At 37.1% G+C, this 13,239-nt stretch overlaps 1 protein-coding gene across 6 annotated transcripts in view; it reads right to left on the reverse strand.

Annotated features, from left to right (window-relative positions):
• Positions 1-1,711: 1,711 nt before the first annotated feature.
• The window catches only part of clip1 (CAP-Gly domain containing linker protein 1), a 29,286-nt gene continuing 17,758 nt past the window's right edge, over positions 1,712-13,239 (reverse strand). For 3 of the 6 annotated variants that reach the window (XM_015378764.1, XM_015378761.1, XM_015378765.1), the window contains 12 exons: positions 9,938-12,391; positions 9,161-9,298; positions 8,588-8,694; positions 8,329-8,440; positions 8,174-8,214; positions 8,021-8,041; positions 7,016-7,133; positions 6,354-6,504; positions 6,191-6,243; positions 3,803-3,808; positions 2,357-2,478; positions 1,712-2,280 (listed from right to left, as the gene is read on the reverse strand). In XM_015378764.1, coding sequence (XP_015234250.1) covers positions 2,052-2,280; positions 2,357-2,478; positions 3,803-3,808; positions 6,191-6,243; positions 6,354-6,504; positions 7,016-7,133; positions 8,021-8,041; positions 8,174-8,214; positions 8,329-8,440; positions 8,588-8,694; positions 9,161-9,298; positions 9,938-12,391 — 3,552 coding nt within the window. In that variant the 3' untranslated portion in view covers positions 1,712-2,051. The remainder of the gene's footprint in view (positions 2,281-2,356; positions 2,479-3,802; positions 3,809-6,190; positions 6,244-6,353; positions 6,505-7,015; positions 7,134-8,020; positions 8,042-8,173; positions 8,215-8,328; positions 8,441-8,587; positions 8,695-9,160; positions 9,299-9,937; positions 12,392-13,239) is intronic. The other 3 variants (XM_015378766.1, XM_015378763.1, XM_015378762.1) reach the window with 3 other exon arrangements.

Here is a 13,239-nt window from a genome sequence, read left to right on the forward strand (position 1 = left end):
TATAAATATAAAATATCTGTAGCCCAGAGCTGGAGTTTACCCTAAAGTGGATGCATTGATTACAAAAAAAAATATATATATACAGTATATATGAGAACCCAGTCCAGGTGTTAATGTGATTATTGCATTTTAGAGGCCATCAGTCTGAAATTAAATATGTGCAGCTGACCATTTTATGCTACCATATTTTATTAGGGTAAAAGATTGTGGGTCAAATATCCCCATGCATCCATTTTAAAGTTCTTAACGCGGATGACACTTTCTTGTAATCGATTAAGGTCCCACTACTTCTTTCTTAAATATAACAACAAAAAATCACTTTCACAGAAATGTTTGAACTAACAGTTTTATATTTGTAATCAAATGTTTACAGACACTAATTAGCATTAGCCTATATATCTTTTTCTATTTAGGCTGTGTATGTGTGCAGATGGTTTACTCTAGATTTTTCTCTTAACAAATCTTTTATGTCCCTGACAGCTTTAGTTTCTACCAGTTCTCAAGCACGGTAGCAGTAGTATGAGAATTTGGGTTTGTTCTGGGACTGTTACTGGTGCACTGCTGTGAGAAGAATAATGAGGCAGAAAGGTTAGTCTAACATTTTTAAAAATCGCCTAAAATTAACATTTCAAACTCATTTAGCTGTTTCAGAAGCACAACCAGTTTTTTTACACCCAAAACTAAATAGATACAAACTTATATTTGATTCAATATAATCCAAAATGTCCAAAAAAAAGGTCATTTTTATTCTTCATTATCAGTGATGATCGGTTACTTGTTGCAATCAGTTGCTATTGCCCTTGTTACCACGATGCTTACTGAAATAAATATTTTGTAGATGTTACAGATGATGCAATTGCTATTATTTTTTTTAATTCAAATTAACTTTTTCAATCAGTCATATCCGAGATCTTGCCAACCGTGACTAAAGTTTTTCTTAGCAGAAAAGCTATTGTTGGGTTCATATATATATTAATCTAAAACTGCATTTTAGAAGAAAAATTAATTGTAAAAGGACTTTTGTCAGGAGTGTGACGTAACATACAGTAGCTGTGCTCAAAAATGCCCTTTTTAATATTTACTAACAGATATTACCAAGTAGATACATGGTATTGTAGATGAGTTAAACTGCATATAAACTCTAATGTTTACGTTGACAACCTTTGCAGAAAGACACTACATGTAATTTTACAGAACTATATCTAGATCGTCTTTAAAATGCACGTTTCTTGATTGCTTCAACTTAGTAAAAAGCTACCAGTTTGGGGATATTAACAAAAAGAAAAATAAGATAACCATTCTTGATTTCATGCAGACAGGTTTATTTATTCTTCCATAAACTTTATTTTCATACAGATATTTAAAACTTATTGAAAAGGATGTCAAAGTAGTCACTGATGCAAAAAGAAATCAGCTTTATCCATAAGAAACGGGAATGGAGAGTTTACAATGAGAATCTTAATATAATATCCCAGCATCCAATTTCATAAGGACCATAAAAGTTCAACCATTAAAGTCAAAGAGCTATGGGTTTCATTGCTCTGCTCCAGGCTGTCCCCTGTGACAAAAGTTACATTTATCAAACCCTTTTCAACAGTACATACTATTTCCAGGCATAAAAAAATAAACTATAGCTCTTTAATTTTTGCTCAAAACTGTTTTACTCAAGTATTTTACAGTTTCAAATAAACACCGTATAAGATACTATATATCGTTTCTGTAACCCCTGACAATCTGTGCAAACAATGGTGGGATACTGATAAATTAGCTGGTCTGAAGAAAATTCATTAAATTGTTCAAAACCAGGACATTTTTTCTTCTCCAGAGTATCTTTGAAAAAAAGTTTGTAACCTTCTGTTTACATCTTCATGTCCAGAAACAGGCTGAAAACCATTCTTCTATGAGGCTGCTTGAGGGCTGGTGTGGACAACAATTATGCTTGGAAGAAACAAGCATGAGACGTAGACAAAAGCCAAGACCCGAAAAAGAATGGAGCAATCAACATGATGTGCAAATGTACTGATTGTGCGAACGGCGGTTTTAGGAAGGCTTTAAAAGGTCTGGTCATCGGTGCAGGATTCAGTCCAGTGGCCAAAGACCTCGCAGGTGTCGCAGTAGGGCCGCTCTTCACCCTTACTGCCATGGTAGGTGGTGTGTGGAGGGGAGTCTTCTATTTGCTCCTGTAGGGGGCAATCCTCTGTTTCATGGAGATCAAAGCAGTCACAAATGTCGCAGAACTTTCTAGGAGGAGGCTTCTTCTTTGCTGGCTGCTCTTCATAGCTGCAGAACAAATTAAAATCAGTCTGATCCCCAAAAAATAAAAAATTACCGGAAACCTGCTATGAACAGGACTTACCTATTATCCATCTCACTTGGATTATTCCCATTGAGAGCAGCGGCTGCCATTTTCTCCAGTTTGTCTTTGAGTTCTCCATTTTTCCTCTGAAGGTCGACAATAACTGAATTCAAGAACTCAATCTGCAGAGAAGAGGGGAAAAATGCTCTAACCAGGGACGCTGCAAGTTTCAGTAAAATGAATTTAACATGTTTTAAAACCAAGTCAGAGAGATGGTGGTGGTTAAAGCTGGATATTTCAGTGTTGAAAATTATAATAAAAAAAAAACTGTTACGAAACAAAAAAGACACAATTTTCATTTTATTATTTCTAGTCCTGGCATTAACTATGAATATGTTTTAAAATCCCATAGATTAAAATAGTGCCTAAAAGTATATACCGGTAGACTGTATAAACACAGTAAAATTACTAAATAAATAAACGTGCTACCGGTAACTCTTAAGTCTTTAACAGTGGAAAGTGCTAATAGAACTGTGCATTGTTGTTTAGTCGCTCTGTCCTTTTCAAATCCCCCGCTAGTTGCAGCAGATGAACTAGGTTCTTAAGTCAGGAAATCTGCTGGGCTTCCTTAGAAACACAACTTGGTAAAAAAAAAAACCCAACTCCAACGCAGTTGATTAGAACTATGATTGAGATCAAGGCATTCTAGGTAATCGTCTTTCTGATTGCATTGATATGGTTAAATATTTTTCTATACTGAATTTTATTTCCCAGCCTATTTTATCACAGTCATTGATCGCAGCAAACATTACAATAAATACGGTGTTGGAGGTTTTTGATGTGGCGATTGTTCAACTTATTCTCGGGCCCAAATTGAAAGCAGAACTTCGTCATGAATATTTATTATAGTATGTCAGGTAATAAAATATATATCGAGACAACGTAATAGATTAAATAAGTTACATAAATAGTAGTATCCAAGACATTGGCATATACATTTTAAAATTTTAATATATTTTTAATTTTGAGTTCCTTTTTTTTTTTATATCGCCAATAAAAATAAATATCTGATAAGCATATGGTATTGATCAACCCATTATATTTTTCTGTTTATTTTACTTTTGATTGAAAAAACAAAACAAAAAAACCACAACAGTATTGTCAAACTCTTCTTAATGGTGCGTCACCATACCCCCCCAAAAAGATCAAGGTAGTGATTTTCTACAGTGAAATATCAGCCTAAGATAAATCAGAGCTTGTAAAAAGCTTGTGCCATAGCAAGCTGATGAACTAGCAGCTGATCTGATATCTGCTGCACCTTCTAAATTACTGGATTATTTTATTTATTTTTAGTATTCGTTTTTCGTATTTCGTTTAATGCTCAAAGTTTGGATGAAACAAGCTTGATTGGTCTTTAGGTGACAGTTTTCACTGATGTGCTGTAAGTGGATGAGAGACACAGTGGAAAGCATGCACAGATGGAGCTGATGAGAAACTTTAACGAACCGCCTCCTGATGGTGGTGGAGCATTGCCGGGATGAGGAACAGAGCGGAAGAGTTGAATTTAAAAGAGAAAAAGAAAAAAAAAATGTATATTTTATTTTTTATTTCAAAAACTGTAGAGGAAGCAGATGCTGATGGACATCATAGACCCAGATAGTGCAGGATGATGCAAGAACGTATACAGATGAGCAGGAAGCAGACATGCTGATGGTTTATAGCAATAAAAACAAGAAACGATTTGACAGAAGGCCTTTGCAGACTTAACCAACAGTGGAAGCTTGGAGAAACATTTATAGATTAATAATATCATATTATTTACAACATTAGTGAAAAGTGCATTTATTTCAGTCATTCAATTCAAAAAGAAAAACTCCAAATTCATTACAAAGAACTCAAGAGTTTGATTTTTCCTGTCAGTTTGTAGGAAAATCTACAATTCAGGTTCTTAGATTATCGAACTAAACAACAAGTTATTATTATTATGAAAAGATCATTATTAAAGTTATTATTAAAAGCCAATAACACATAGAGAAATGTGTTGTTGCCTTAAAGTCATGGGCAAGCTGGCTAACCTTGTCCTGCAGACAGTCACTGACATTTCACACCAACAAATCGGATAAGCTACCAATGGCTGCTAAAGAAGATGTTCTACATCCACGCATGGTAAGAGTAAGTGTAGGGAAAAGTGTGATTATATAAAAGAATCCTCTGAAGGAAAGAGCCTTTGGAGGATTGTCAGAGCAAGCCCTTCCAGGAATGTTGGAGGAGATTCTTAATGAAGTCAGTCATTTCAAGCACCGCCACACACATATATCCATTGTTCAGTAGATGGACTGCTGCTGTAAGAGCTCCTTGTCCTCAATGAGAGACAATATGAGGAGAATCTAGCATGGAATAAGGAGTAAAAGAATTGGGCTGTTGCCCAGAGGTCCAAATCCCTTCACAGATAAAATTGTTTTTTACATTTAAAAATCAATATTACATTTTCTGGAGCAAGAACAGAGGCACAGATTCCAACAGAATCACTTGCAGTCTACCAGGAAATTTTAGAGCATTTACTGTTTCTTTTTGCTGATGAATTCTATAGAGATGCTGACTTTATTTTCCAGCTAGACATGGGTAAGCCCACTCTGTCAAAGCTGGTTCTATGCTATGCTAAGCTAAGCTTGTACATTGAGCGTTTTCCCTGATGTAGCTGATAAGAAATTAGCTCCTTGCTGAGGAGGTAGCTCATCCATTTCCATCAGCGGTGTCTGGATCAGGAGACATTTAAAACCTGCAGCATCCTGACCCTGGCAGTGGTGTCAAAAGTACACACATTTCTTATTCAAGTAGAAGTATAGATACTGCAGTTTAAAAACACTGGTAAAAGTTGAAGTATCAAATTGACCTCTTTAATCAAGTAAAAGTGAAAAAGTATGTGCTCCAAAAACACCTTAAACTATTAAGTAACCTTTAAAAAAACAGCCAGATGCCACTATATGAACTGCAAGCTCAATTTTTCGACTATTTTGAAAACTTCTTTGAGATAGGGCCACGGATGAGGGAGGTCTTGCTGGTCTCCATCTCCCGATACGCTCTTGTCCGTTTCCGACCTTTCAGACATTTTAACATCTTTTTCTGAATCCAACGTTTGCAGTTTGAAGAACACCTGCTTGCTTCTGATGTGTTCCTTTGGCGTCAGCTCAAATTTGACGAATAGCTAACCATTGAGTGTTTGCGTTATATGACTCACCCAATTACACTATTTTTCACTAGATGTGGATGGCGCACATGACGTGAAATAAATATTTATAAACATTAAACCGAAGCCAAGAGTAATGAGTAACGTTTGTTTTAAAAAGTAAGGAATAGAAAGTATAGATACTTGTGGGAAAATGTAATGAATAGAAGTCAGAAGTAGGAAGAAAAATAAGTGATGGAGTAAAGTATAGATACCTAAAAAGTGCACTTAAGTACAGTAACGAAGTATTTGTGCTTCGTTACTTGATACCTCTGGAGAACAAGAGTTGGATACTTCTAATCTAAACTAATGAGTGAAAAAATATATATATATATATATAAATGCTTAAAATATACCACTGTTTGTAATGAATCTATATATAAATTCTAATTTAATAAGAGAAATTCACTTACAGAAGTAAATTACCCATCAAGGATATATTCATTTAGAGAGATGTGCCTTTACACCTTTTTATGCAATCTAAATCATTTATAGCAACATCAGTAAATCAGATGGACTGCTGTGAAACAGAAGTATTATGTATATTATTGAATTAACACACAGCTCCCATATACCCAGTATTATGCTGAGTGGCATACGGTAACAATGGAAAAAACAAACCAAACCGGAATAATGTGTTTGATAGTGGATAAGTGAGCAGTATAAACCTGATTCTCTGCAGTCTCCTTATCTTCCCTCAATTTATCCAAGACTGCATCCCCTAAAAAAACAAAAAGAAAAGTAAATCAGGTTAATGTCTTTCTGCACAAAATAAATAAAACAGAAAAAATCTCTGGCTGGGAGTTTTACTTGTTTTTGATGTTACTGTACCTGAGGTCTGGTTGATATTATCAGGCCTGGCAGTGAGGTCCTTCTCCAGTCTTTTTATACGATCCTGAAGATTAGACCTTTGCTCCTCCAAAGCCTGAATTGTCTTCTGCAGCGTTTTTATTGAGGCACTTTCTTCACGCATGGCAACCAACTGTTAAAAAAATAAAAAGACAATTATAAACACACATTTCTGTTCATCAATTATCCTTTCAAGACTGAAGGGGCTGCTGCAAAAATGCTGCAATGTATTATTATAATGCATGTACAGATGCTAATCTTCCAGCAAAAGGCTAAAGCAGGTTTTAGAGGAAAGCAGCAACAGATGAAAATCAGGTTCTGCGAAGGAGAAAAAAAAAAAAATCGTGTCACCGACAGAGATTTCCGGATAACAATCTTCAAAGTCATGATTCAAGCTACGAGAAGGAGGATAGTAAACACACATGTGAAAGCAGCTCATTATTTGACCCAGAACCGACATCCTGCCCGAAGGCTCTCTTGAGGGTTTGATGGGTGAAATGATATTACAGTAAAAAAGGAAATGATGGTAAAAGCTGCATATGAAAGTAAACAGAGTTTGAAAGCATGTTATTCATAAACATCATTTATACTCTATTGGTTTGCTTGCAGGCTTCAGTTAAAGGATACCTTTTTTTTTTCCTTACCTCACTCTTCAAGTTCTCCACCTGCTGGTCCCTCTCTGCAACCAAGGCACTGTTTTTATGAATGGAGTGCTGGAGTGCGGCCTTCTCGCTACTCAGCTGCTGCTTCAGCGTGGCTTCACTGTTAAACGCAAAGCATTGGATAAAATGAAATAAAACTCAAGTTTCTACATTCATTATGGGTTTAAGGCAGATCCCTTTATTGCAAACAGGCATTAAATATGAAAAAAATACAAATGAGGGCTGCAAATAAGGATTATTTTACAAATCGATTAATCTGTCGATTTGTAAAATAGAGCTGGATAGAGCATATTGACGGACAAAAAACATTTTTTTATCCTAAATATTTTATATTAAATATTTTTTTAACAATCTTGGTATAACTTCTGCTTTAAGTGGGTTGTTCTACCAGCTCAAGGCATGTTTTTAAGTCTCTACACTCCAATTAACAATAAATCGATTACCAAATTAGTTGACGAATATTTCAAAAATCAATTACGATTAATCCGATTAGTTGTTTCAGCCCCAATACAAACATTTACAAAGAAAGGCAAAGATTAAAGAGCTGAGGGGAAGGAAGATAAGAATGGATGGAAAGAGGAGAATACGACAAGGATGGAAGATATAAGACATGATAAATGGAGGGAATACAAGGAAGATGGGAAGGAATAAAGGATATAAGGGCAGAGAAATTATAATTAATATTTAGTAATGAAGCTTAGAAATATGAAACTATTTTCCATTCATTTATTTATCTGGTCAAGAATGAAATCAAATCCTTATTTTCAAATAAGGATTTGACAGATCCCCTTGAAATTTGTAGTGTAAAAAGAAAACTTTTTCTCTACATGTCTGAGTACTAGTTCTCCAATTCTGAAATAAATATACGATGGCACACAAAGGAGGCACTGAGAGCACGCCTGCCAGGCAGCAGCGATCACATACTGTACCGCCGCTGAATGTTTTATGAGATGATGACAGACATGATATCAGAAAGCGTAAGAGTACCTGAAGGCATTATTTGGCAGGCTTTGAAGGGAAAACAAGTGCAACATAATCAGCCATATATAATCAAAAATGCTAAGCTGATGAAACGATGCACACCTTTAAAAAAAAAAAAAAAAAAAAAAAAAAAAAAAAAGAATATGAAGAATTATTTACCTTTCTTTCAACTCTTCCAATTCTTTTTGGAGATTCGAGTGCTTTTTTGTTAGCAAGGGAAATAAAAAAAGATTTAAATTATAAAACTGTTACACATTTTACAGAATAGGTACACAGCAATCTAACAATAGAACAGACAGTATTTTGTCCCTTACTGTTCCCTGGTCCTTGTGATGATTCTCCAGCTCCTGAGACAGTCGGCTGTTTTCATCCTGAAGCCTCTGCAGGGACTCGGACCTCACAGATACGGCTTCTTTTAGCTCCTCACTTATCAAACAGAAATGTTACTGGAAATTACCCTGCATGCTGTTCTGATTCATGCTGATTTATGTTTAAACAATATAGCTAATAAGATGTGTTCAAAATAAACTTCATTTTTAGCACATGCACACAATCTAGAAGGATTGTACTCACATTTCCAGACAAAGACTCTTTGTCTTCTGGGTTTCTGTGCAAAGCTGCTCTTTGGATGAATCAAGGTCTTCTTGATACTTTGAGTTCTCTTTTCTCAATGCTTCCAGCTAAAACAACAAAAAAGGTTTGTGACACGTATAAGAGATCTACAGCTATAAGGGTTGATCCCCCGTACTGTTCATCTTCCTCTCCTTCTCTACAGTATCACCTCTTTAATGTAGCAGAGGGGTTTTCTACCCCTATGATTCTAAAGGCTTTGCAGTCTGGAGCCTTGGCTCCTGATCGGGTCTCCCATGGCAACTTGGCGTCAGGCTAAAAGCAATTCAGGTATTCAAAGGTTCTTCAAACCTTGACCAGATTTGGCACAAAGTGAGCTAAAGGTTGTTTTATTTTTACTTGCAGACAATGTGGCGCTGTTAGATTAGCTTTATTAGACACTTGTAAGTGATTCATTGGGGATGATTCTCCGATTCTCCAAGTGTATGGTGGACTGCTTTCCCTGCTTCATACAGTTTAACCCAGTTTAACTGTTAAATAATACTAACATTCCTTCTGTCGCATCTGATCTCTTACCTGAGTCTGAATGTCCTCCTTGGAGTTCTGGAGCTCCTTCAGCAAAGCATTCGCTTCGTTCCTCTCCTTCAATAAAACTTCTTTTTCTTTAGTGAGCTGCTCCAGAACCTCTGCACTCTTATCAGAACCCTCTTTAGCCTAAAGCAGGAGTGGGACACATTCGTAAGACCATCAGTTTGAAATATAATTACAACATTATAAAAGGAATAATACAATTTTATTCTGGCATGACCTACAATTATAAAAAATAAATAAATAAATAAAAATTACAGCCAAATTATTCTCATTTTAAAATATTACATTGAACTACTTACTTTGCTGTTTTATGACTGATTTAGATATTAAAAATTCATTTTTTAGTATATTTCCATTCAAAATTAGATCCTATTTGTTAAGAGTACAATTATTGCCAAAAAAAAAAGGTGCATAATGTAGAACGCTGTTTTTACAACCTGTGGGGTCAGAACGGAGCTTGGATTACTTCCTTGTTTTAAAGCCAATCATTTCAGTCTCTCTGGACTGTCAAACGAATGACTGCAGGTAGGCCACTGCAGTTCATCTTAGATTAACGCCGTTTAGCATTAGCTCACGTTATGAGCCCACAGGCGAAGGCTGGGAGCTGAGGGACGCAAGAGGTTAGTGAATGGAGGATGAAAGTTAGGACATGAAATTTAACAAGAGGAGGGAGACAGACCAGCAGGCATGCAGTGAGGAGGTGGCAAAGCCCCAGCAACACTAGAATGTGTGAGTCAGTGATTAGTACTGCAGGAGAAATACCTCAAGCTGCTCAGAAATAGCATTTTTTAGTTGCAATTCGAGCTTCTGGATTTGCTTGATGGCTTCGTCCCTTTCAGCTTGTAGGGCTTCCTTCTGAGCCGAGAGCAGAGTAACACTGGATGATATTTCTTCTTTAACAAGAGCAGATGCTGACACCTCCTCCAGAACCTGCTTGTATTGTTTTTCCAAATTTTCCCTCTCCGTTTGTTGAGCTTGGAAATCCTCCTGCAGCTGTTGGTTGCTTGCTTGTAAACTTTCCAGCTTTTGGAGAAGCCCTGAGTGTTCGGCAATGTAACTGTCTTTTTCAGCACAAACAGAAGAAATGTCCTGCTTCAGTTTAGAATGGCTAACTAAGAGCTCTTCCTTCGTCGAGGTTAACAGAGTCACCTGTTTGTCCTTTTCCTCAAGCTTGGATAATAGTTTTTCCTTCTCTTCTTCAAACTCATGGTTTTTATGTTCCTGCTGCTTTAGTTTTTCTCCCAGAGCCTCAATATCTGCTTTCAAGGACTCGTTTTGTTCATCAGCATTCTTAAGCTTGAAGGAAATATCTTCATTTTCCTGCGTTACTGTGGAGAGAGTTTTCTGAAGTTCCTCCATTTGTTTGGACAAATCGTCTCTGTCAGCCTTTGCTTTGGTGATTTCGCCATTTTCGGCTTGTAGTTTTGACTCCAGAGCGTTCCTCGCCTCTGCCACAGAGGCGATCTGATCTCTTAACTCCTGGACTTCCTGCAGTAAAACCTGGTTCTCATTCTGCAATGACAGCACTTTCTGTTCAGCTGTGGCTTGCAGAGACTGCAGACGTTGAAGGTCATTAGTGAGGTCATCTACCTGTTGACTCTGCTCTAATCTGGACTTCTCAAACTCCGCTTTTATATTATTATGCTCATCAACAAGATCACATTTAACCTGTTCCAGACTTTCAATATTAGACAGATGTTTCTGCACCTCATTCTGAAGGTCAGTCTTTTCTTTCAACAGAGTGGTCATCTTAGCTTCTAGCTCATCTTTTTGGTGCCTAGTTTCCCCAAGCTGTGTTTCTAGTTGACCCTTCTCTTGAATAAGATCAGCATTGGCTCTGCTATAACTATCTAACTGGTCCCTAGTTGTTCGATTTTCCCCAGCCAGCTTGTCACGCTCCAGAGATAGTGTCTCTTTCTCCGATATGGCTTTGGTGTATTTTCCTTCCAACTCTCCCTTCTCCTCTGCCAAACGCTCAAAGTTCATTTTCTGCTGCTCCAAAGCTGAGTCCAGCGTCATCTTTTCTTTACGCAGGTCATGCTGTGCCATCTCCACCTCTGAGAGCTGAAGACGCAACGCTTGTCTCTCCTGCTCAAAAGATGAGACGGCTACTTTAGATTTTTCATGAGAAGCAGACAGCTCTTCAGTCAAGACCCGGACCTTCTCCTTTGTCTCTTGCAGCTCTCTGAGGAGCTCGTCTTTCTCATTAGAGACTTTCCTTTGGAGTGCCAGCAGGTTTTCTTTTTCCTGCAACAGATTAAGCCTTTCTGAATCCGTCACTTGACTGTTCGTCTTGAATTCTTCTAGCATCTGAGCCAAGCTGGCTTTAGAGGCCTGAAGCTCTTCACATTCCCGAATTCGACCATCCAAGTTCTTCTTAGTTTGGTTGAGCGTATTAAGGACCTCCTCTTTCTCCATTTCAAGGTTCTTTTTCTCCAAGGCAGCGGCACCAATTTCAGATGACAACCCAGCTTTCTCATTTGTCAACGTTTCTACCTGAGCCTGGATCTGCATATTCTTCATCGTCAGATCTTCTTTTTCCAAGTTCAATGACTTCAGTCTTTCCTGCAGCTCAGCATTCTTATCATCAACTGCTTTTCTGGCATTTTTCGCTGAATCTCGCTCCAATATCAGATTGTCTCTCTCACATGTGAACGTTGACTTTGTTTCTTTAAGGTCCTCTTCCAGTCGGCTCTTCTCTCTGCAGATATTTTCATAATCCTCAAGCAGCTGCTTCTTATTTGACTCAATTTGCTGCATGTCCATCTGATATTTTAAGAGAGAGTCGTTCATCTTAGTATTTGCTATTTGAAGCTCTTCAATTTTGGCCAAGTTTTCCCCCTCACTGCGTTGCAGTTCTTCGCTTCTTATTTTTGCTTCCTGCAGGAGATGCTGGAGGGATTCAATTTCCTTCTTTAGTGTAGTCTTCTCTTCATCCAGTTGTTTGGTACTGACCTGTAACTCATCTTGATGTTTTGACAGTTTATCAACAGTCATCAGCAGTTCTTCATTCTGCGCTGAAACCTCCTTGTAACTCGTCTCGAGGAAAGAAAGTTTATTTTGCATCTCAGAAAGCTGCCTCTCCAAACTGTCTCTCTCAGCTTGAGTTTCTTCACTTTTCTTAAGCATGTTTTCCAGATCGAGATTCTGCTTGTCCAGTTTTTTCGACATATTGTCAACCTCATGCTTGCAGGAGTCAAGCTCAGCAGACAGTAGCTGGAAAAATAAAAAGTGAAAGGAAAAAAAAGGGGATATATACACACACACAGGGGGTAATGCATGAATAAATTCAAAATAAACAAGATATGGACATAAGTGATATGCAAATGGAAAGGTTAGGCCTCAAAAGCAAAAACCCAGAAGGAGGATCAGACCAAAGCCATTTTTAAACTGGTGATGTGGAAAATTCTTACTTCAACCAGAGTCCCTTTCAATAACAATAACAGGATTAAGAAAAATAGACAACATCACTATTACCATAAAGGGGTTGCAGACCACAGGGTGTCACCACCATTGGCAGCAGAAAAGTTCAACATACGGTAAAATAATTTGGCCAACAGGAAAAAAAATAGAGTTTTGTTATTTTCTTTTAGGTGGATACTATCAGCTGTTAGTGAAAATCTTCTGTCTTTAAAGTCTGCTTATGCCAATTTGGCTTTTACATTAATTCTGCCTTTGACTTTAGGGTATCATTAGTTTAAGTTTGTAGTCCATATTTAATCATTCTTTTATCTTTACTTGCTTTTATTGTCCTTCTATTTACTTTTTAATTAATGTAAAGTCCTTTGTGCTATACACAAACTTGCTTTAGCTATTGAGAAGGATGCATTAATATGTCACATTTGTTCAAATGCACAAAAAAAAAAAAAAAAAAAAAAGGAACGATTTGGAAATAGTCTAGGAGTGTAAAAATTATGTTAATAGATGATGAGATCAATGGAGTAAATATCGGTAAGCAGAGAAAGCAGTTGCTTACGGGCCCACAACCTCTTAGGGGGCCCATCACTGACACCTGGTAGGCCCCTCCTCAATTGTAGACTAGGACGTCTCTTTGCAGATGTAAT

Source organism: Cyprinodon variegatus, unplaced genomic scaffold (genome assembly GCF_000732505.1).
Source record: "Cyprinodon variegatus isolate N-32 unplaced genomic scaffold, C_variegatus-1.0 Scaffold178, whole genome shotgun sequence".
Taxonomy (NCBI): Eukaryota; Metazoa; Chordata; class Actinopteri; order Cyprinodontiformes; family Cyprinodontidae; genus Cyprinodon; species Cyprinodon variegatus.